This window comes from Odocoileus virginianus, chromosome 4 (genome assembly GCF_023699985.2).
Source record: "Odocoileus virginianus isolate 20LAN1187 ecotype Illinois chromosome 4, Ovbor_1.2, whole genome shotgun sequence".
Classification (NCBI taxonomy): domain Eukaryota; kingdom Metazoa; phylum Chordata; class Mammalia; order Artiodactyla; family Cervidae; genus Odocoileus; species Odocoileus virginianus.
This window is the reverse complement of record NC_069677.1, coordinates 76,859,912-76,884,902: the sequence shown is the minus strand read 5'-3', so window position 1 is coordinate 76,884,902 and position 24,991 is coordinate 76,859,912. Positions and strand designations below refer to the sequence as shown.

At 38.4% G+C, this 24,991-nt stretch overlaps 1 protein-coding gene across 4 annotated transcripts in view; it reads left to right on the top strand.

Annotated features, from left to right (window-relative positions):
• Positions 1 to 24,991, top strand: part of ATP2C1 (ATPase secretory pathway Ca2+ transporting 1) — a 147,159-nt gene that overhangs the window by 105,864 nt on the left and 16,304 nt on the right. For all 4 annotated transcript variants that reach the window (XM_070466755.1, XM_070466756.1, XM_070466757.1 and 1 more), the window contains 7 exons: positions 3,369 to 3,493; positions 8,776 to 8,873; positions 10,922 to 11,017; positions 11,106 to 11,195; positions 12,991 to 13,095; positions 21,785 to 21,941; positions 24,630 to 24,800. In XM_070466755.1, coding sequence (XP_070322856.1) covers positions 3,369 to 3,493; positions 8,776 to 8,873; positions 10,922 to 11,017; positions 11,106 to 11,195; positions 12,991 to 13,095; positions 21,785 to 21,941; positions 24,630 to 24,800 — 842 coding nt within the window. The remainder of the gene's footprint in view (positions 1 to 3,368; positions 3,494 to 8,775; positions 8,874 to 10,921; positions 11,018 to 11,105; positions 11,196 to 12,990; positions 13,096 to 21,784; positions 21,942 to 24,629; positions 24,801 to 24,991) is intronic.

Sequence of the window (24,991 nt, the reverse complement as noted above, 5' to 3'; positions counted from 1 at the left end):
TTTAAGAGTACTTCGTGAAGATTAACACATCATGACTTTTATTCCTACCTCAGGATCCTCCAAGATATCAAACATTTAAACAGTTTCATTCTATTTTACAATGACCATAGGGGTTTATTGCATTTTTATAAATTTTAAAATATACATGGGATCTCTAGTGACCTTATTTTTCCTATGTCTTGAAATATCTTGCTTTCTTATTACTCTAATAGTAATTTTAACAAGTATTTCCAACTGTGCTAAAAATGAGTAAAACAATGAGAAAGCAGAAGAATAAATAACTTTTAAAACTACTGTCCAACTCTTTGTGACCCCATGAACTGTATAGTCCAGGCCAGAATACTGGAGTGGGTAGCCTTTCCCTTCTTCAGGGGATCTTCCCAACCCAGGGATCTAACCTAGGTCTCCCGCATTACAGGTGGATTCTTCACCAGCTGAACCACAAGGGAAGCATAGAATATTGGAGTGGGTAGCCTATCCCTTCTGTAATAATAAATAAATCATTATTATTCTTTTATCCTTTAATTTTCTTGTTATTTTGCCCAAACTATTACATTATCATTTAAAAAGGTATAAAATAGTCTGGGGATAAAATTTTGGGGGTTTTTTTTTGGCATTCATTAAACAAAATTGAGAAATTTAGTTAGTGTGTTTTTTTTCTTTCTTTTTTTTACCATAATGACAAATAAGAATTGACGGAAGAGTTTTCATAATTATTACACAAACCAGAAGATGGATGAATGCAAAGCAGCAACCACTCTAGGCTATAATGATGAAGGTGAAATTGAGTCATTATATAAGTGAAATCTCAGTACCGAACCCTTGAATGATGATGCTCTAGATTTTCTCAAACTCCTGAATTAGTGACTAAACTTTTTTAATTTTTATTTTTTTACCTGCACTGTGTGGCTTGTGGGATCTTAGTTCCCTGACCAGACATTAAACTTGGGCCATGGCAGTGAAAGCGCTGTGTCCTAACCATTGGACCACCAGGGAATTCACTGAACTGCTTTATTTTTAAGGGTAAAAGGAGAGGGACAGGCATTCTCTTATAGGTGATCATTCTATAGCAAGGAATTTGTTGTGTGGTATTGTGTTACAAAGAAGATGACTATCCTAAAAGTTATGAGTTATCAACATTTTCAGAAGTGTTACATTTTAGAGAGAGATGCAAACAGAGGAACCAGAATTGATAAACCTACAACCTGTTAAAAATGGTTTTTTAATTTGAAATCACTGTTTTGTAAAGTAAATATGTTCTAGGTTTATTCATGACAGTTCATGAGCAGTTGCATTCAAAGGACATTGTCCAGTTCAGATATATATACACTTTCAAATCCAAGAGTATAGTTTGGGGTTGACATTCAAATAAAAATTTACGAAGTTTTTCATAATCCATTCTGTTCCTTTGTAAGTTATTTATCAAACAATTTAAATGCAAAAGAATGAGAAGGTCCATTGGATCTAAGTTATAAATGATGATAGCTGTCTTTGCTGATGCAGTAAGAGTTATTGGAAACATAAGTAAAGAAGTTTCTGTTTGTACTTAGAGGTTCAAAAGAGAAAATGAAGTATTAATGATAACATATTTCTTGGTTATACAGTGTATGTATTATTCAGCCAGTAATTATAAATATTATTTATTGGGTTTAGCTTTTAGAATCAACCTATAAAAAATTGATGATGGTTGGAGAACACTGTGTAATGATAGGCAAGTTAAAAGTGTGAAAGTGAAGTCGCTCAGTCGTGTCTGCCTCTTTGCGACCCCATGGACTGTAGCCTACCAGGTTCCTCCATCCATGGGATTTTTCAGGCAAAATACTGGAGTGTGTTGCTGTTTCCTCTTCCAGGAGATTTTCCCGACCAGGGATAGAACCTGGGTCTGCCGCCTTGTAGGCAGACGCTTAACCGTCTGAGCCACCAGGGAAGTTCATTGGCAGCTCGGTGTAAACCCCCGGCAGGGTTTCTGCCATGAGCGTGCGAGGTCACTGGGGACCCGCCGAGCAGGGCTTCTCATTTGCTTCGCGCAAGGTGTGTCGTTCATTCACACAAGCACACCATAGAGTTAGCAAAGTACAGCAGGAAACGTGTTTTTAGGAGAACAAAGAACTAGAGCTCCAGGCCTCCTTACCTTGTCCTGAAGAGTCTCAGACGAGTCCCCAAGATGAAAGGTTGCTGCTGAACCACAAAAGACACCGGGATTCTTGGCCTCCAGAGGAGAAGAATTCAATCCGGGGCCAGTGACCAGGCTTGATTGCTCAGAGCTTTTGTGTAATAAAGTTTTATTAGAGTATAAAAGAGATAGAGAAAGTTTCTGGCACAGACATCAGAAGGGGGCAGAAAGAGAGGCAAGTTAGATCGTGCTAAAGAAAAAGTTGATAATAGAAATTAAGCAGTAGAGGGGAATGCAGGGAGCAGTGTTAGAATGAAGGATGGATGTGTACCTGTACCAGAGTCAGGGGATAATACCTGGAATGGGACAAGTAGAGTTTTAATTTGAAGGTTTTTTTTTATTTTTTAATATTATGAAGGGAAATAATGAACTAATTTTTTGTTGTGATAAAATGCACATACCAATAAAATATTCCCTCTTAAAGTATGCAGTTCACTGCTGTTAAGTACATTCATACTGTTAACCACCATCACCAACATCTAGTGTTGGAACTTTTAAATCACCCCTGAAAGAAAACGCTGTGCCTGTTCATTCCCCACTCTGCCCCCTCCTTGCCCGCTGGTAGCCACTAAACAGACTTCTGTCTTTTTGGATTTGCTTATTCCTGACATCTCATATAGGGGAAATCTTGCAACATGTGTCCTGCTGCTATCCTTAGCATGATGTTTTCAAGGTTTTTCCATTGGTAGCATGAATCAGTACTCTATTCTCTTTTATGTGCTCCCATGTACAGGCACACGCCACAATTTACCATTCATCAATTGATGAACATTGGGCTCTTAACATCTTTTGAGTATTGTGAATAATGCTGCTGTGAACATTCATGTACAAGTTTTTGTGTGAACACCTGTTACTATATTTATAGATGAGGAAACTCAACTATGGGGTGGAGGCATAATAGCTTAAATTCACACAGGTAAAAATTGAAGCTTGGAGTAGACATCTAGGCAGTGTGATGTAAGAATGTATATTCTTTAATCACTGTGCTTAATCTGGTAGCTTGTAGGTGGCCAATAACTGTTAATCAGTTTTTCCTCGTACTAAGGCCTTTTATGGGTTTGACAACATTAATTTTATATTATTTAGTCTCTAAGTCTGCATTACATTATTTAGTCTCTAAGTAACAGCTAATTGAAATTATTGTTGTGGGCACTACTGAATTTATACTTAAATGCTATGTCTTTATTGGCTGCAGTTTGGCTGTAGCAGCAATTCCGGAAGGTCTTCCCATTGTGGTCACAGTGACTCTAGCCCTTGGTGTTATGAGAATGGTGAAGAAGAGGGCGATTGTGAAAAAACTACCTATTGTTGAAACTCTGGGTAAGTCTCTGGTTAGAGCATACTTGTCCACTGACATGTTAGTTTACATTAGCAGAGATCTTAGGGTTTTATAGCTTTTGCCTTAGAGGTTTACATGGTGGTGGTGGACATACAGCAATATTGAGTATGGTTTTACTAACCAAAAAAGGTCATTAAAAATTCATATCACTCAGATAAGGAAACTTTAAATCTTTCTGCATCATGGAGTGTTCTAATGCTTAAATCATGTTTTAAAAAAGTAGTGACTTGCAGTTCAAGATGGCAGAGTAGAAGGAAATGCGCATGCTCATCTCCTGTGTGAGCACCAAAATTGCAACTAGCTATTGAAGGAGGACACTGGAGCCTAGCAAAAAAAGATATCCCACGTTCAAAGCCAAACAAGAAGCCACAGTGAGATGGTAGGATGGCACAGTCACGATAAAAATCAAAGCCCATACCTGCTGGGTGAGTGACGCACAGTGTGGAGAACAATAATACAAAGAAGTTCTTGCACTATTGTGAAGGTTCTGAACCCCACATCAGGCTTCTGACCCTGGGGATCCGACAAAGGGATGGGAATTGATAGCTTATGGTGAATGGCTCAGATTCGTGATCTCTGAAGGAGACAGTTTTGCTTCAGAACCAGAGACTTGTCTTCAGTCACTCAAAACTTGTTGTGGCAAAAGATTTATTACAGTAAAAAAAGGGATAGAGAAAGCTTCTGACACAGACATCAGAAGTGGGCAGAGAGTGCCTCATAGGCTAGTCTTATCAAGGCCTTACATATGTTCTGGTTACTTTTTTGTTGGTTACTAACAATAGAAAGGTCTTACCAGACCCACTCCCACAAGATACATCTTAAGATAACAGGATTAGTCAGAAGGTTCTTAAGAAGAGGAAACATGTTCTGGAGCAAGATGCATTGTTATTATATAATCATTAGTACAGAGTTTAAGGAAAAACATACCCTTGAGTAAGATGAGTTGTTTTCTTGTGTAATCATTAGCTCTGGGCTTAAAGAAAGTTAGTCTTAGAAGAAATAGATTGTTGCCATAACAACTCAAAGCTTAAGAAAAAAACATCTTAATATGAATAGGATGAAGGAATGTAGAAGAAAAAATAGTTTGTCCGTTTCTCCTCCTTGAGGACCCTGGACTCCTTATCAGCCTACCTAGGAATTAACTCAGAATCCCCAGGTAATCTGACCTTGAAGGCCAGAAGGATTTGATTATGGGACTTCCACAGGACTGGGGGAAAGAGAGACTCCAGTTTTGGAGGGCACAAAGAAAATCTTGGCCTGCATCAAGACCCAGAGGAAAGGAGCAGTGACCCCACAGGAGACTGAACCAAAAATTCCCACTAGTGTTGGAGGGTCTCCTGTGGAGGTGTGGGTGGGGGCTCACCACAGGGGTGGGGGCACTGGCAGTAGCAGTCCGGGAAGGTCCCCCCTTGGGCTAATCCCTCTTGGAGGTCACTATTAACCCTACCATAGAGCCCTTAGATCCTAGGGCTGGGTAACCTCAGGCCAGATAACTACCAGGAAGGGAGACAACCCCAATAATTGGATTAATGCTTTACTGAACAAGGCTCTGCCCACCAGAGCAAGACCCAGTTTTTCCTACTGCCAGTCCCTCCTATCAGAAAGCTTACACAAGTCTCTCAGCCTCTTCCATCGGAAGGCAGACGGAAGAAGCAAGAAGAACCACAGTCCCACAGCAGCTAAAAGAAAAACCACTTTAGAGAAAGTTAGGATGAAAAAGTAGAAAGTTATGTCCCAGATGAAGGGACAAGATAAAATCCCAGAAAAACAACTAAATGAAGTGGAGATAGGCAATCTTCCAGAAAAAGAATTCAGAATAATGGTAGTGAAGCTGAGTCAGGATCTCGGGAAAACAATGGAAAAGATGCAAGAAATGTTTACCAAAGACCTGGAAGAACTAGAGAACAAGCAAACCGAGATGAATAATACACAAGAAGAAATCAATAGCAGAATAACTGAGGCAGAAGAATGGATAAATGACCTGGAGGACAGATGGTGGAAATCACTGCCACAGAACAGAATACAGAAAAAAGAATGAAAAGAAATAAAGACAGCCTAAGAGACCTCTGGGACAACTTAAATGCACCAACATTTTCATTACAGGGGTCCCAAAAGGAGAAGGAAGAGAGAAAGGATCAGAGAAATATTTGAAGAGATAATAGCTGAAGACTTCACTAACATGGGAAAGGAAGTAGTCAACCAAGTCCAGGAAGCACAGGGAGTCCCAGGCAGAATAAAGCCAAGGAGGAACACACAGAGACACACAAAAATTAAAGACAGAGATAAAATATATTAAAAGCAACAAGGGAAAAATGACAAATACCACACAAGGGAACTTCCATCAGGCTATCAGCTTAAATTCTCAAAATTTCTCAAGCCAGAAGGGAATGGCACCATATTTAAAATGATGAAAGGGAAGAACTTGCAACCAAGAATACCCAGCAAGTTTCCCCTTCAGATTTGAAGGCAAAATCAAAAGCTTTCCCAGACAGTTCAGTTCATTTGCTTAGTCGTGTCCAACTCTTTGCGACCCCATGAACCGCAGCACGCCAGGCCTCCCTGTCCATCACCAACTCCCGGAGTCCACCCAAACCCATGTCCATTGAGTCGGTGATGCCATCCAACCATCTCATCCTCTGTCGTCCCCTTCTCCTCCTGCCCTCAATCTTTCCCAGCATCAGGGTCTTTTCCAATGAGTGAACTCTTCTCATCAGGTGGCCAAAGTATTGGAGTTTCAGTGTCACATCAGTCCTTCTAATGAACACCCAGGACTGATCTCCTTTAGGATGGACTGGTTGGATCTCCTTGCAGTCCAAGGGACTCTCAAGAGTCTTCTCCAACACCACAGTTCAAAACCCATCAATTCTTCAGCGCTCAACTTTCTTTATAGTCCAGCTCTCATATCCATACATGACCACTGGAAAAACCATAGCCTTGACTAGACAGACCTTTGTTGACAAAGTAATGTCTCTGCTTTTTAATATGCTGTCTAGGTTGGTCATAACTTTCCTTCCAAGGAGTAAGCATCTTTTAATTTCATGGCTGCAGTCACCATCTGCAGTGATTTTGGAGCCCAGAAATATAAAGTCTGACACTGTTTCCACTGTTTCCCCATCTATTTGCTGTGAAGTGATGGGACCGGATGCCGTGATCTTAGTTTTCTGAATGTTGAGCTTTAAGCCAACTTTTTCACTCTCCTCTTTCACTTTCATCAAGAGGCTTTTTAGTTCTTTTTCACTTTCTTCCATAAGGGTGGTGTCCTCTGCATATCTGAGGTTATTGTTATTTTTCCTGGCAATCTTGATTCCAGCTTGTGCTTCCTTCAGCCCAGTGTTTCTCATTACATACTCTGCATATAAGTTAAATAAGCAAGGTGACAGTATACTGCCTTGACATACTCCTTTCCGTATTTGGAATCAGTCTGTTGTTCCATATCCAGTTCTAACTGTTGCTTCCTGACCTGCATACAGGTTTCTCAAGAGGCAGGTCAGGTGGTCTGGTATTCCCATCTCTTTCAGAATTTCCCAGACAAGCAGAAGTTAGAAGAATTCAGCACCACCAATCCAGCTTTACAACAAATGCTAAAGGAACTTCTCTAGGCAGGAAACACAAGAGAAGGAAAATACCTACAGCAAATAAATCCAAAACAATTAAGAAAACGGTAATAGGTTTATACATATCAATAATTACCTTAACTGTAAATGGATTAAACGCACCAACCAAAAGACGACAACCTGGATGGGTGGATGAAAACATGTGCATGTATGCACTTCCACTTACCACATCACTCTGCTTGACACCCCACCCCCTAAATTGTATGTAATTATTTTATATTGTTAAATTAATCATGTTCCCATTATGGCTTGCAGTTGTAGTTATCTTTTATTTTTTGTCTGGCTATTGAGTATGAAAACTGATGAACATCTTTTACTGTTGTGATTATGTAACTATTAATACCTTTGTATCATGATTGGTCAACAGAAGAATAGTAGAGCTCTATATCACCAACATTAGACTCCATTAGAAAAACGTATGATCACTTTTTAAAATGCAGATGCATATCAGAATTATCTTGAAATTTTTTGAAAAATCCAAATGCTCAGGTATTGCTTTTTATCTCCAGAGCTTGAGATTAATTTCAAATGAGCAGTCATGTTTAAAAGCAACTGGACTATATGATGATCTTATCTAGTTTTTTTCACTTTCTCCATTTCACATTAATTGCTCCCATTTCGTTTAGTTTATGTTCTCCAATATCTTCAGTATTTTTTGGATGTTCTTTTTCAAGTCTTTATCAAGCATTGTAGAAAAGCTTTTGTATACATAATATATAGTATATATGCTTTATAGTTTTTTTAACATAACATGAATTTTTGCCCAGTTAAAAAAATTACAACATTTTGGTTCTGTTTGTTTTACTTATTATGAACAGAATGCTAGATTTCTAATTAAAAAATAGTTGTACAACAAGCTGCAAAGGTGTACTATATAGCATAAGGAATCATAGTCAATGTCTTGTAATAACCTAGGATGGACAATAATTTAAAAAATGATAAATGTGTGTTTGTATAACTGAACCACCTTGCTATGTATTTGAAACATTGTAAGTCAACTATACTACAATAAAATATATATATATATTAAAATGAAGTAACATGAAACTGTGAAATTACAGAGAATTATTCTTGTTTGACATCTCAAGAAAAATAATTGATAGTGATAGATCCTAAACTGTCATTCTTGAATTTATTAAGATCAGTAAGTATACAATAGTTACATTGCTATAATGTAATTTTATGTAAGATATGAAAATTGTGGTAACTTTGTGTATGTTATGAAGCTTCTTTTTATTTAGGAATTCAAAAATGTTAAATTTAGCTTCTAGTTTGTAGTTTAATATTGAGAAGGCAAAAACTCATTAAAATACTGGCTGAAAAAATTACATGAGTTATATTTAGGTAACCTTGAAATGTTATAGAAAATGTAGTATATAAAGTTGCTATGTAGAGTTGATATCATGTAGCTTTGTAGAAATTCAACTAAATAAAACAAAATCAGCATTTATCAGTATCTTTTTAATTCCAGAAACTACCTTGTGATAAAGTAAACATGATTAGAGAAAATAACCTAAAATTATCCATGAGCTTGAGTTTTACAATATTCAGAGAAGCAAGGCAGTTTTCTAGAGTCTTTAATTTGTTTTCAATGTAAACTTTCATTTTTTTTAATGACTCTTGGTGACTCATAGTGATTTATTCTTCAGGTTGCTGTAATGTGATTTGTTCAGATAAGACTGGAACACTGACCAAGAATGAAATGACTGTTACCCACATATTTACTTCGGATGGCCTGCGTGCTGAGGTACTCTGTAGATGTTTTTTTTAACAGCAGAATTCCTTTTTAGGAGTCTTGGTGTTTAGCATTCCTAACCATTCCACTGTCTTCTCAAATTAGTTGACAGCTGAGTATTTTTCCACCCCGTGTGATTCTCCCAAGTCTTGGTCCTGCTCCAGCTGTGCAGTGCAGATATGTTGCTCTCCCTCAACACCATTCTGTCTGTCTCTCTACATCCATCTGTTACCAGACTCTGGACCCTTGCTCTGTCTACAGCAAGGGAACCTCTCAGAATTCCCTAAATGAAGATACTTTAGTGGCTTCCCATTATGACCAGGGTCCTGAAGTGGGGCTGCTCACGGCTCTGTGGGTTCTGTCCCATACTTCCTTCCTCAGTCTGTATCTCTCCTTGGCTTTCCATAGACCAAGTACACTGACTTTATGGTTCTTGGAGTGTGACAGAATTCCTCCTACTTAAGGACCTTTGGTGCTATTCTCACTGTTTAGGACAGTTTAATGTCTCTTCATTCTTTGCACCTCACTTCTTACCCATTTCTTCAGAAAAGCTTTGCTGATCACCTAGAACTCATCCTGTGTCACATGTTTTCATAGCTCCCTACCTCTTTGTTTAGGTGAAATCCTCTGTGTCTCTTCCCATGATACCCTGAGCATAATAGAGCAGAAACTCTGGTGCCCAACACAGGGTCTGCTTTGTACTAGTACATGTTGAAAGAAAAAATGAATGCATGAATTATTCTACTTTAAAAATTGTATATGAATCGCCCCTGAAGTGCATGTTAGTGTATGTGCATTGGTTAATTTTGAAGCTGTATGAGGACACATTTTAGTCTCAGCTAGTCGTGGCAGAATTTCTGACTGGAATTTTCATTAATACTACTTGTTATGGGAACAGTATTTTAAAATGTATTTATAGCCAGTTCTGTGAGCAAAGGAAGAATTTCACAAAGTAACAGAAGTTGTACTTGGGTCTGTTTAATTCTGTTTTACTAGGTCTTAAAATGAGACTATATACTTAGGATGTTAGATTTGGTTAGGATACCCAGTGCTGTGTTGTTGGATGTGTCTTTTCTGGATGATTCAGAAGGGTCTTTGGGTTTACATGTGCTTATATGGTCCAGGTATGAAAGGTAGGATATAAATTTATCTTTTGTTCTAAGCCCAGAATTTTGTATGTCAAGCATTAACTGTTAATTCCCTTAAACTGCCTTATTTATATTGTGAAATTTAACTTGTATTTGGCTTGGCTTGTCGCCATATATAAGTATCTGACTTATCCCTGTCTCTGATTTTTAAAATTGGTGGGTATCATACTATGTTAAAGTAATTGGAGAGTGCTAGGGTAAATCATTTATCTCTGAGCCTTGAATATTTACAAAAAGAACTTTGTTTTTGTCTAGGTCATAGATTTGTCCTGAATGTTAAATGTAATAGATTGGAATTATTTGCAAATTGTAATGTTATATAAATGTAGGACTTCCCTGGTGGTTCAGATAGTAAAGAATCTTCCTGCAGTGCAGGATACCTGAGTTCGATCCTTGGGTCAGGAAGGTCTCCTAGAGAAGGGAATGGCAACCCACTCCAGTATTCTTGCCTGAAGAATTCCATAGACAGGAACCTGATGGGCTACAGTTCATGAGTCACAAAGAGTTGGACACGACTGAGCGACTAACACACACACACCTATAAATGTAATGTGTAAATTTAAACTCAGATATATAGAGATTTTCATGATTTAGTTTCCCTTTTTATAGTATGTTTTAAGTAGAAGCAATAGAAGGTTATATTAATTATATTAGGAATTATATTGTTTACTTAAAATGTACTATGTATTATAATTATTAATTAGCATAATAGTTAATTATTTATATGGAATTAACTGTAGGTTTATCATTGTGGTGAAAATTACTGTCTATTCCTTTTAAATGTTATTTTAGATAAATGTAAGTGCTTTTCTACATTTAATAGTGTCATGATGAACACAGCTCATCAGTTTTCTGTTTTCATAAGTATTGTCACTGCCTACTATAGTGTATTATTGACTCTATGTTCCTTAGGTTACTGGAGTTGGCTACAATCCATTTGGGGAAGTGATTGTTGATGGTGATGTTGTCCATGGATTCTATAACCCATCTGTTAGCAGAATTGTTGAGGTAAATACTGCTTTCTTTATAAGAAAGTGGCTTTCTTCATAATGACTTAGGATGCAGTGATGGGTTCATAGTTGTGTATTTCTTTTAGGCTGGCTGTGTGTGCAATGATGCTGTAATTAGAAATAACACTCTAATGGGGAAACCAACGGAAGGAGCCTTAATTGCTCTTGCAATGAAGGTATGTGCCGGGTCCTCTCTTCTTTGACATGTGAAAATGTCACTCTCACAAGAGAATATGAAGCCATGGATTTGAGTATCACTGGCTTTTAGGTGTGGAGTGAAGAAGATGCACAGGATTTCATAGTTTGTACTGCCTTTCGGGAACCAATTTTAGTCTTTCTGGAAATACAGAGCATGAGGGTTTTCACTATAACTTTCAATCTCCTCCATGCAGCATACAAACTAATGACCAGTTAGGGGTTTATTCTTACAAAGAAATGTTCTTGTTTTTCGTAATATTCAGAGTGTTGTATGAAAAGTTTTATAAATATGTATAATTGCTGGTAAGTGCCAATTTTCAAACGTGAAATAGGCAACATTCTTTAGTGTTTCCATGTAAAGATATTAAGGCCAACATGAGAAGTCAGCTTTTCTTTTTCCAGTCTTCCCTTTCCTTCCATTATTAATTTCTTAAAATGAATGTAGAGATAGTGTTTCTGTTGGGAAGATAGGGTGCTAATCTCAGTGACTCTACCCAAGTTGATCTCCTTTTCTAAGTCCTACAGTTGATTAAATGAGAAACCTAAAAGTCCAACCTGGCACTCCCATAACAAAAATAAAACTACTTTTAAGAGCAGTTTTAGGAAATGTGTATAAAATAGGATGTCTCTGAATGAGGTTGCTTCTGTTGAGATTCAGTATAGAAATGTAGGTTGTTATAATATTAATTTGATAAAGTCAAATTGGTGGTTTTATAATGTATATATTTCCTTAATGAGAAGTCACTTTCTTTTTTCCTTTACCATTTGTTTTCCTTGTAACTAAAAATAGCATAGTATCACTTTTTAAAAGATATTGAAAAGTTAAATAATGAGTATTGTGTTTAACTTTCTCTTTTTGAGAAATAAAGAACATGAAACCACCTCTTTATGGGTGGGGAACCTCACAATTTAGGTAGGAAGTCAATAGTGACTGACTGGAACAAATAAAAGGCAGGCCAAGGTAGCTGACAGTCTTAACACTGAGCCATGTATAAGAAGAGTGCACTTTAAGACTTGGAATCTGAACTTTGAAAGGAAGGAGGAATTTAGATAGGATGGAGTGGGGTGTAAGTTAGGGGAAGAGCAAAAATAAAAGCTTGAGGAATACATAAGGGTAGACTGAATTGTGACTTTTGAATTGGTTAACCTAAGTGAAATGAACAGTTTGAGTGGCCTAGAGGCTTGTTGAGTTGGCTGTGTGATGGGTTACTGGAGGACCTTTAAAAGCCAGGAAGGAGCAGTAAACTTGATTTTTGAATAATTTGAAGAATATTTTTGAGTGTTTGCTGGGAAATGAAAAGGGTACTAGGAAGAAGAGCTGCATGGCATTAGTCATAGTCAGCGTGTCAGTGGTGAGGTGAGAGGGTGTTGGATGGCAGCAGCAGGCAGGGTAGATTTGAGTATCTACCTTATTTGAGAACTGAGGAGTTGAGTTTGAAACTTCTGTTGATTATACAGTATGTATTGGCTGGACACCTTTATTTGTTACCCTACTTCTTCCCAGAGTTTGAGCCATTCGAGATTTTAATACAGTCAGTGTTGAAGTTTTGCTTTGCATATAGTTCAATAGTGTGCCCTGGACTATCTATATACCCAGGCTTTCACGTTGAACATGTGTGCTGCTTTTCAGAGAAGTGTGGTATGTGTAGGTGGAGTGCTGCTGTTTGCAAATAATCCAGGTATCTCTAACCTGCTTCCCTGCAAGTTGTGACTCCTGTTTCTTTGTTAAAGGAAAAAAATTGGTGAGAATTAACTTTTCTTTTTGCCATATAGATGGGTCTTGATGGACTGCAACAGGATTATATCAGGAAAGCCGAATACCCTTTTAGCTCTGAGCAGAAGTGGATGGCTGTTAAGTGTGTGCACCGAACACAACAGGTATCCTTCCATTTATAGAAAACTTACTCTGTATTGTTTAACTAGACTACTATTTTTCATTTACTATGCACCTTTAGATTTAAGCTGTCACAGACCATAACACAGACCAGCTCTGAAATGTGTATCATTCGTAGTAGACTCAGCCCTGGTTGGTTTGTGTTCTCTTTGAATTTATGCACCAACATGTCAGGTTTGCTATGTGAGCAAACAACTGAAATGAGCTGGAGCCTGGTCTCAGTGTCCTGGAGCTTGTGACATTAGTCTTTTGACACATTTTTTATTCTTGGTGACAGGTTTCTGCTGACTAACTGTTGTCTGTGTTCTTCCACTGAAGAATGTCTTGTCTTCTAACTGAACAGAACCACATTCTCTTGTGGAAAAGTGGCTACCAAATGTGTATGATTCATGTTAGTTGGTCCAGCTTACAAACTGGCAAAAGGAAATACACTTATATATCAAAATTCTACTGTATTTCTAGGTGCTTTAGAAATTTTTACACAATGTGTTGAGTCATGAAATCTACAATGTATAATCATATCACTTATAGTTGCTATTACCAGCTTGATGTGTAAACTTACTTTGCCCTGAAAAATATATAATTGTTATTTTTACATTTTCTTTATTAGGAATTAGTAGTTGGTTATGTGTTTCTACCTGTGAGCAAACATTTGAAACCAATTACATCTCTGTAGATGGGAATTAGGGAGAGGATTCCCTCTTGCTTACAATAAATAGGAAACATTGGTTTTAAATTGCCCAACACTGAACCTGTGCCAGAAACTGATGATGAGGGGAAGAATAAATTTCTGTTTAGTGTTTAAAGGAACTTTTATGAACCTCAGAAAAGGGGGACAATTGGAAACAAAACTATAAAAAATAAAATATCTGTTACTTTAGGCTTTGTAATCTAAAGCTTTCAAAAATTGCATCAGAGTTGGATAATTTTCAGTTGATGTCCTTTGTCCATATAATGATACATAAAGAATATGTATATGAGTTTGTTTGGAAGGTCTGTTTTTTATATTTTATATATAATCACACACTACTTCAAGGTAATGTGGCCCATGTGAAGTTTTAAGATTTGACTTCAGCAATTTTAAATCTAGACTTACTTGTATATTACATCTTTTCAGTTGGGGGGTAGGAGTACGGAGTGGCAGGTAATAAATCTGGAAAGATTGCTTGACTTTTCTTCCTATTTGTTGATGAGTTTTCCCTACGAAACAAAATCAACCAGTGTAACTAACAGAACCCAAACCCATTGACCTGACGCAGGATCTAGAAGAGGTCAGCCTGGCATAGACAGGAAACACTTACCAATTTAAAAGCTGCCCAGGATCAAGTAGTTTGCCTTTAGAGGACTTTCACTTGAATTCAACAGCCTGCATTTCCCCTTCATGGATCATAGCCTTGTGGTGAAGGGGCTTGCATAACTCAAAGAAGCTATGAGCCATGCTTTGCAGGGCCACCCAAGATAGACAAGTCATAGTGAAGAGTTCTGTCAAACATGGTCCACTGGAGGAAGAAATGGAAACCACTCCAGTATTCTTGCTGAAAGAACCCCATGAAGAGTATGAAAAGGCAAAAAGATATGACACTGGAAGATGAGCCCCTCCCAGGTGGGAAGGTGTCCAGTATGCTACTGGGGAAAAGCAGAGGACAGTTCCAGCTCAGCTATTTAAAATCCTAAAAGATAATGTCATTAAAGTGCTGCACCCAGTATGTCAGCAAATTTGGAAAACTCAGCAGTGACCATAGGAATGGAAAAGACCACTTTTCATTCCGGTCCCAAATGCCAAAGAATACTCAAACTGCTGCACAATTGTATTCGTCTCACACACTAGTGAAGTAATGCTCAAAATTCTCCAAGCTAGGCATCAACAGTACATGGACCAAGAACTTCTAGATGTTCAAGCTAGATTTAGAAAAGGCAGAGGAACCAGGGATCAAATTGCCAACATTCGTTGGCATTGAAAAAGCAAGAGAGTTCCAGAAAAACATCTATGTCTGCTTCATTGACTGCATATGCTAAAGCCTTTGACCGTGTGGGTCACAACAAACTGGAAAATTCTGAAAGAGATAGGACTACCAGATCACCTCACTTGCCTCCTGAGAAAACTGTATACAGGTCAAGGAGAAACAGTTTGAACCAGACACGGAACAATGGACTGGTTCCAAATTGGGAAAGGAGTGCATCAAGGCTATATATTGTCACCTTGCTTATTTAACTTCTATCCAGGGTACATCATGTGAAATGTCAGGCTGGATGAATCACAAACTGGAATCAAGATAGTGGGGAGTAGTATCAACAGCCTCAAATATGTAGATGATACCACTCTAATGGCAGAAAGTTAAGAGGAACTAAAGAACCTCTTGATGAGGGTGAAAGAGGAGAGTGAAAAAAACTGTCTTAAAACTCAGCTTTCAAAAAAACTAAGATCATGGCATCTGATCCCATCACTTTAGGGCAAATAGTTGGGGACAAATGGAAACAGTGACAGATTTTCTTTTCTTAGGCTCCAAAATCACAGGACAGTGACTGCTGTCCTGAAATTAAAAGACACTTGCTCCTTAGAAGCAAAGTTATGATAAACCTAGACAGCATATTAAAAAGCAGAAACATCACTTTACCTGCAAAGTTCTGTATAGTCAGAGCTATGGTTTTTCCAGTAGTCATTTACTGATGTGAAAGTAGAACTATAAAGAAGTCTGAGTACCTATGCCAATAAAATGGACAACTTGGAAGAAATGGACAAGTTCTTAGAGAAGTATAACTTTCCAAAACTGAACCAGGAAGAAATAGAAAATCTTAACAAACCCATCACAAGCAAGGAAATCGAAACTGTAATCAGAAATCTTCCAGCAAACAAAAGCCCAGGACCAGATGGCTTCACAGCTGAATTCTACCAAAAATTTAGAGAAGAGCTAACACCTATCTTACTCAAACTCTTCCAGAAAATTGCAGAAGAAGGTAAACTTCCAAACTCATTCTATGAGGCCACCATCACCCTAATTCCAAAACCAGACAAAGATGCCACAAAAAAAGAAAACTACAGGCCAATATCACTGATGAACATAGATGCAAAAATCCTTAACAAAATTCTAGCAAACAGAATCCAACAACATATTAAAAAAAATCATACACCATAACCAAGTGGGCTTTATCCCAGGAATGCAAGGATTCTTTAATATCCACAAATCAATCAATGTAATACACCACATTAACAAATTGAAAGATAAAAACCATATGATTATCTCAATAGATGCAGAGAAAGCCTTTGACAAAATTCAACATCCATTTATGATTAAAACTCTCCAGAAAGCAGGAATAGAAGGAACATACCTCAACATAATAAAAGCTATATATGACAAACCCACAGCAAGCATCACCCTCAATGGTGAAAAATTGAAAGCATTTCCCCTAAAATCAGGAACAAGACAAGGGTGCCCACTCTCACCACTACTATTCAACATAGTTTTGGAAGTGTTGGCCACAGCAATCAGGGCAGAAAAAGAAGTAAAAGGAATCCAGATAGGAAAAGAAGAAGTGAAACTCTCGCTGTTTGCAGATGACATGATCCTCTACATAGAAAACCCTAAAGACTATACCAGAAAATTACTAGAGCTAATCAATGAATATAGTAAAGTTGCAGGATATAAAATGAACACACAGAAATCCCTTGCATTCCTATACACTAACAATGAGAAAACAGAAATTAAGGAAACAATACCATTCACCATTGCAACAAAAAGAATAAAATACTTAGGTCCTATCTACCTAAAGAAACAAAAGACCTATACATAGAAAACTATAAAACACTGATGAAAGAAATCAAAGAGGACACAAACAGATGGAGAAATATACCATGTTCATGGATTGGAAGAATCAATATTGTCAAAATGGCTATACTACCCAAAGCAATCTATAGATTCAATGCAATCCCTATCAAGCTACCAACGGTATTTTTCACAGAACTAGAACAAATAATTTCACAATTTGTATGGAAATACAAAAAACCTCGAATAGCCAAAGTATCTTGAGAAAGAAGAATGGAACTGGAGGAATCAACCTGCCTGACCTCAGGCTCTACTACAAAGCCACAGTCATCAAGACAGTATGGTACTGGCACAAAGACAGAAATATAGATCAATGGAACAGAATGGAAAGCCCAGATATAAATCCATGAACCTTTGGTCACCTTATCTTCGACAAAGAAGGCAAGGATATACAATGGAAAAAAGACAACCTGTTTAACAAGTGGTGCTGGGAAAACCGGTCAACCACCTGTAAAAGAATGAAACTAGAACACTTTCTAACACCATACACAAAAATAAACTCAAAATGGATTAAAGATCTAAATGTAAGACCAGAAACTATAAAACTCCTAGAGGAGAACATAGGCAAAACACTCTCCAACATAAATCACAGCAGGATCCTCTATGACCCACACCCCAGAATATTAGAAACAAAAGCAAAAATAAACAATTGGGGCCTAATGAAACTTAAAAGCTTTTGCACAACAAAGGAAACTATAAGCAAGGTGAAATGACAGCCCTCAGATTGGGAGAAAATAATATCAAACGAAGCAACAGACAAAGGATTAATCTCAAAAATATACAAGCAACTCCTCCAGCTCAACTCCAGAAAAATAAATGACCCAATCCAAAAATGGGCCAAAGAACTAAACAGACATTTCTCCAAGGAAGACATACAGATGGCAAACAAACACATGAAAAGATGCTCAACATCACTCATTATCAGAGAAATGCAAATCAAAACCACAATGAGGTACCATTACACGCCAGTCAGGATGGCTGCTATCCAAAAGTCTACAAGCAATAAATGCTGGAGAGGGTGTGGAGAAAAGGGAACCCTCTTACACTGTTGGTGGGAATGCAAACTAGTACAGCCACTATGGAGAACAGTGTGGAGATTTCTTAAAAAACTGGAAATAGAACTGCCATATGACCCAGCAATCCCACTTCTGGGCATACACACTGAGGAAACCAGATCTGAAAGAGACATGTGCACCCCAGTGTTCATCGCAGCACTGTTTATAATATCCAGGACATGGAAGCGACCTAGATGCCCATCAGCAAGCTGTGGTACATATACACCATGGAATATTACTTAGCCATTAAAAAGAATTCATTTGAATCAGTTCTAATGAGATGGATGAAACTGGAGCCCCTTATACAGAGTGAAGTAAGCCAGAAAGATAAAGACCATTACAGTATACTAACACATATATATGGAATTTAGAAAGATGGTAATGGTAACCCTATATGCAAAACAGAAAAAGAGACACAGATGTATAGAACAGACTTTTGGACTCTGTGGGAGAAGGCGAGGGTGGGATGTTTCAAGAGAACAGCATCGAAACATGTATATCTAGGGTGAAACAGATCACCAGCCCAGGTTGGATGCATGAGACAAGTGCTCAGGCCTGGTGCACTGGGAAGACCCAGAGGGATTGGGTGGAGAGGGAGGTGGGAGGGGGGGATCGGGATGGGGAATACATGTAAATCCATGGCTAATTTATGTCAATGTATGACAAAAACCACTACAATATTATAAAGTAATTAGCCTCCAACTAATAAAAATAAATGAAAAAAAAAAGAAGTCTGAGTGCTAAAGAATTGATGCTTTTGGATTGTAGTGTTGGAGAATATGTTTGAAAGTCCCTTGAACTGTAAAGAGGTCCAACCAGTCAGTCCTGAAGGAAATAAACCCTGAATATTCATTAGAAGGACTGATACTGCAGCTGAAGTTCCAGTACTTTTGGCCATGTGGTGTAAAGAGCAGACTCATTGAAAAAGACCCTGATCCTGGGAAAGATTGAAGGCAAATGGCGAAGAAGGTGACAGACATTGAGATGGTTACATAGCATTACTGACTCAGTGACCATGAATTTGAACAAACTCTGGGAGACAGTGAAGGACAGGGAAACCTGGCTTGCTGTAGTCTGAAGGGTCACAGAGAGTCGGACACGGCTTAGTGACTGAACAGCAATCAATCTGTATTTATCTCTAATCTCTCCCTGGAACCTACCAAAATGACAACCAGTGAATAAAAGATAAGACTTTCCTATACTTCCTCTTTTATTAGTTTATGTTTTAAAGGTGGGGCCTAAAATACAGAGCTAAAAACAGGAGATCAGGTTGAAGTTCTTCATAAAGAGTCGATAGAAATGTTCCACATACCTTTTCTATTTTTTGAGGCCAGACCAGAAATCTTATCCAGGGCACAAGCATAGAAGGCAGAATTAAGCTTTAAGACTAAACACAGGATGATTAAGGGAAAGTTGTTGTCCTGGCTACTAACTCTACTTTCTCAGAATGCCTGCAGGGGCAGGTCTCCCCATATCCTCCTTCTCTGTGTCAGAAAATGGAAGAGCTTCAGAGAAGCTGACTGGTTCTGGGGAGATGCCTACAGTGTGGAGTGGTCCTGCGTACGCTCTTTGTTCACCGGAAGAGCTTCCCTGCTCCTGGCCTTCATCTCATCATCACTGTGAGGGCCATCAGTTGATAAACCCTGCAGTACCCACGGAGTTTCTAGACCTTTATTTGCTTCGGTCTTGAATGTAAACAGACAGACAGGGGTTGTGAGAGCCTTGGGGAGAGTCTTCAGTATAAAAGGTGCAGACCAAGCCAACAGAGAAAGGGATCTCAGAGAGACAAAGTGCTGGGTTTTAAAGAAGATTTCCAGAGACCATGAAAAATGACAACAAAATACTTTAAATAGATTGTTTTTCAAATAAAGTCACGGAGTCTGTCAGAAAGCAGAGATGTCAAAGAGGTGGACAATATAAAAGATAAAAGTGTGAAAATCAGAAAATAGATATAGGAGTTCCAGCATCTACATAATAGTGATGACAGAAAATGACAAGTTTAACAAATAACAGGAGATTTTCTAGAGGAAGAACTTCAGCTTCTAGAATAAAATTGCCCACTGGCTGCTTTGCACAGTGAGTAGGTTACAAGGGTGGGGGTGAGGAAGTAAACACACCGAAGCCTCTGGTTGAAGTGATCTGAGGCACTGAGGGAGAATTCTAAACAATCTCAGAGGTGGTTAGGGTAGGGAGGAAGGGCAAGGGGGAGGGAGGTTATACACGAAGATTAGGAATTAAGTGACTGCTTAGGCTTTCCAGATGCAACTCTGCACACTGGAAGGTGATAGAGCCTTCAACTGAGAGGAAGTCTGTTCCCAGCTGAACTTACATATGTGGGGGTAAAATAAAAATGTTTTCACAGAAGTCTCAAAATGCGTAGCCCACATACCTTTCTTAGAGCGATACTGATGGATAAGTTATTCCAAGGTGAGAGTATACTCAAAGGAAAAGGGAGACTTAGAACCCAGTGAGTTCTGGCCAGTGGAGGGGTGAAGGGAAGCTCCAGGATGCCAGCCAGTTGTGTCGCAAGCCTGGAAATCAGCTAGAAAAGGAAAGGCCAGAGGTCCTCAGACATTGTAAAGGAGGAGTAATAGCTTACCTGCTCATTGGATCATGTGCAGAATATGTTGAGAAGTGCTTTATAAGATGACATGGAAGAGCTTGGAATTAATTAGTAAAAAGTATAAAGGAAGCTAAGCAAATAAAAAAAGAGGCAGTTATTAACTGTATGAAAGACAAAACTTGAACAGGAAGAAATGTATTTGGCTCATGTAGGCCATGGAAAGAACATGGTATCTTTCTGCCACCTCTGCTGCACCTGCTTACCTGGGGACCAGGGAGATGGATGCTCCTCTCACTGTGAGCTCACACTGTTGTACCAGGGACAGAGGAGGGCCACATTATGCACTGGTTCATAAATCACCACTTGGAAGAGACACAAGTACTGCTTATGTTTATTGGCCAAAGCAAATCACATCTGACTTCAGAGTGGTACCGAGGGGCAAGGATATGCATTTCTGCCACGTGCCTCCAAGGAGAGCTGAGACATTTGGGAGTTGTTCTAGTGGCCACTTGGCTCAGCAGTGAGGAGTTAGAAGGTGACCAGAACACTGGTGACTCTTGCTCTGCGTGTATTAGAACAATGGAGAGAGAAGGAATAGGGAGTGGGGGTGGCCAGACTATCACCTGTCACAGCAGACAGTATAAAATTGACAAGTAGAAAAGTAGCTGTAAAAATGTAATTAAAAACACAACGATAAGCACCAAGAAAAACAACCAGAAGAGTTAAAATTGGTTTTCCTTTGTGGAGCATAGGACTGGAGGTGAGGAAGTTGGGCAGGGGACTGCGGGTTTTCATTGTAAGCTTTTGAATGTTAGTTAGTCAGGATAAAAAGTCTGCTAATACCCACAATTGTAAGCTGGTTGTGAGCATTAAATGGAGTCACATATATGCATGTAACAGCATTGTAGAAAGCCTGAACCATTCCTTGTGGGCTGATGTTAAACCTCTTTCCTGTTCCTATTGTGTCAGGAGCTCAGATCTCAGAGTATGGAGCTGAGTGTAGATGTGCCTTCAGTATGGAGTTGAAGGGGTGGAGTAGATGCTGTGTTCTAAAAAGGATGCAGAAAGCTCTCTTGTGAACTTTTAATCATCAGAGTTCAAGTGCTATTCAAAGCCTCAGGCTTGAGTTACTTCTTCGTGTATTATGGGAATCCATGCTGCTTATTTTTGACCCCAGTGGCTGATATATATGAATTAAAACTAACTTGAATTTATTTGCTCTGTTTTTTCTTAGGACAGACCAGAGATTTGTTTTATGAAGGGTGCTTATGAACAGGTGATTAAGTATTGTACTACATATCACAGCAAAGGGCAGACCTTGGCACTCACCCAGCAGCAGAGAGATCTGTACCAGCAGGAGAAGGCCCAGATGGGCTCTGCAGGGCTCAGAGGTAAGGCCATGTCAGCACAGTCACCTCGGTGGAGAGGTGGTGCTGCTAATTGCAGATGAATTTGTGCTTCACATCTGAGCTGCCCAGCTCTATCCAGGCTTTGTAGAGCCCTGCCATTTCTGAAATGCTAGGTTTTAGTTGATTAATTGGCCCCCAGAACATAAAAAGTTGAAAACATAGCTAAATATGAAGCTTCTGGTTCTTAGAGATCTGCAGTGGTCTCTGAGCAGCTGACAGAAATTTTATTTTAGACAAAAGTTTATCTTGTGAGAAGGGTAATGAGTGGAAGTAAAGTGATGTTACTCCTTCCTTATGTCATCACTTGGTCTTGTTTATTAATCTGAAATTCCCTCCTAAATATTAAGAGACTTAAGTCTCTAATTCTTTAAATTGAGGTAGTTGCTGACTCCTTCCCGCCTGTCACCAGAGAGGAAAGAGGTGTCCAGACTTGGCTTTGTGAAATGCTGCTGACTGGACAGTGATAGGGAGAGGGGGTCAGCTGGGCACACACACATCAGCATGTGTAGGGTTGAAGATCAGGGGTCAGGGCCATACCTGGTCTTTACGTTCTGGTTTGTGGGGAATATGCGCCCATGGGCGCGTGCACACATACATGCATGCACTTCGATAGTCTTTCTCAAGGAAATTAGAAGAGTTGGCTTCCTTAATTTTTTTATTGTTTACAAAATGAAAGTCAAGCACCACAATTCTGGGAGCAGGAAACAAGTATGTAAAGACTATTCTTATTCATGGTTCACTTAAGCAAGGTGAACCATAGATTTACAGGACTTCTGTTCTTATAATGTAGGTTTAGAAAGATATTCTTGTAGCTTCCTTTGAGGGCAGTGTTTTGTTATTCTTAATAGCTCACAGCTAGAGGATTTTGAGTTGACTTGCATTTATAGAGTCTTGAAAGTATGATACGTGCTCCCTGTTTTCCTTAATTTTTTTAACAGAAGCATCACACTTTTTTTTTTTTTTGCCTAGTTCTCTTAATCTGAAAGACTGTGGAGCTTTGTGTATGTGTGGTTTGGTGTGGTAACTTTGTGAAATAGACCAGACATGGTGTGGAGCACATCTTTGTTTCACAGGCTCTGGGAAACATTCTGGTCATCTATCCCTTGCTTCACATCTCTTCCTCTTCTTATGCTCCATTTTCCTCCCCCTGCTGAAATTGCCATGATGAAGAGTAAAGAATAAATGAATAAAGATTTTAAGTTTAACTTGATATGAACTTATTTTGTACCTTATAAAACCTAAGTTTCTTAAAATGCATGTCATTGTTAATTTTAAAATTGGAATATGTTTTGTTTTTATGTTTTAAATATAAAGGAGGGAGTTGGGGATCCTCCACATGAAAAGGTGTACATGCCTTTGTCCCATACAGTAGCACTAGATCTTCATTTATGCTAAAGAAGCAAACAAATAAATACAAAATATTGACCTCTGGGCTGATACCACCTGTCCACTGAGGGTGCCAGGAGCTGGTGTCCTTTGCTTAGAATTTGCTGACACGTGGGTTGATACTCACTTCCCCCTTCTATTGCCATCTTCCCCATGTGACCCAACACAGGGACTGTCTTGTGGCTCATTCCCTCCAGAGTGAAAGCTTTTGGGTGGGGCTCATATCTCCATAGATTTTGTGTTGCAAAAAGAAGTCATTTACCTCTAACCATGGTTCTTCAAATGTATCTTATCCTTCATACCTTCTGCTTGAGTAAGAATGGATACTTCTGTGGTCTTTCTGGGGCTTTTCAGTTACCGCCGAGATACACGTTTAGTTTGTGCGCTTTGTGTGTGTGTGTTTGGTAAGTTGTCCAGTCTTTTAGTATAATATCCCAGATGTCGACACATCCCTCTGGCTCATAAGGTAGCTACTGCCAAAGTTCTGGAATTCTGAGAATAAGCTAAATGATATTTGGAAGTGTCATTTCCAGATTCCAAATGGATATTTGTCCTGTATGTTAAGTTCCTAAGGGTGATAGGAAACTAACTATAAAGGGTGGTATGGTGGTATTATTTATGTAGTTTTAAGAGAACCAAAGGTATAAATAAGAAATACCTATTAATATTATAGAAAGAATGAAAGAATATAAACTCTTGTTGGTATTAGTGTTTTTGTAATTACTTTACAGATTAACTGTACCTCCCAGAGTTTGTTGTGTACAAAATTGTTACATGTTGTCTAATTAATATAGCCTTCTAGAACTTAAAGCTATTGAATTATTCTGGAGGCCTGTAAGATGGAAAGATGAAGATACAATAGTAGAAATCACCTTCAAAGATGTCTGTTTAAAATTGACTTTAAAGCTCAACAAACCTATAGTTTTCCAAATAATTAATTGTATTTTCTTAAAGAGTCAATAGTTTCTACTGAAAGGAGCTGCAGGTTTTGCTATGTGAAAACATTCCTATTTGCTCCTCTCCTGCTTTCTCTACTGAACAGTTCTGTAGTCTTATTCCTTTTAATTGTTAATAAGTTAAAGCAAACCCATATCAAGAACCATTAAACTGTAGTATCTTCACATGTCATAATTTTTGATTTTTAAAATTTCCATTATTACTGCAATGACATTCTAGTCCTGAGTGATTTATCTGAGTGAGAAGTGTTAATGGCCTCCAGATTTTGTAAAGTAAATTCTGATGTTTTTGTGATTCACATTTTCTTTATGGATTTTATTTCCCAAGTTCTTGCTTTGGCTTCTGGTCCTGAATTGGGACAACTGACGTTCCTTGGTCTGGTGGGAATCATTGATCCTCCTAGAACTGGTGTGAAAGAAGCTGTTACAACACTCATTGCCTCGGGAGTGTCAATAAAAATGATTACTGGAGACTCACAGGAGACTGCGGTTGCCATCGGTATAACTAGGCTGCTTCCTTTGTTTTTGTTAGTTTTTCTTACATTACTGCAGTGCATAGTGGAACATTAAAACATGAAGTGTGTTTACAAAATATTGAACTGTACAGTTAAAACTGATGCTTTTGTTTGCTCATACTCTATAATGTGGGCAAAATTTTATTTTAGTTAAAAAGATAATACTTTTAGTTGA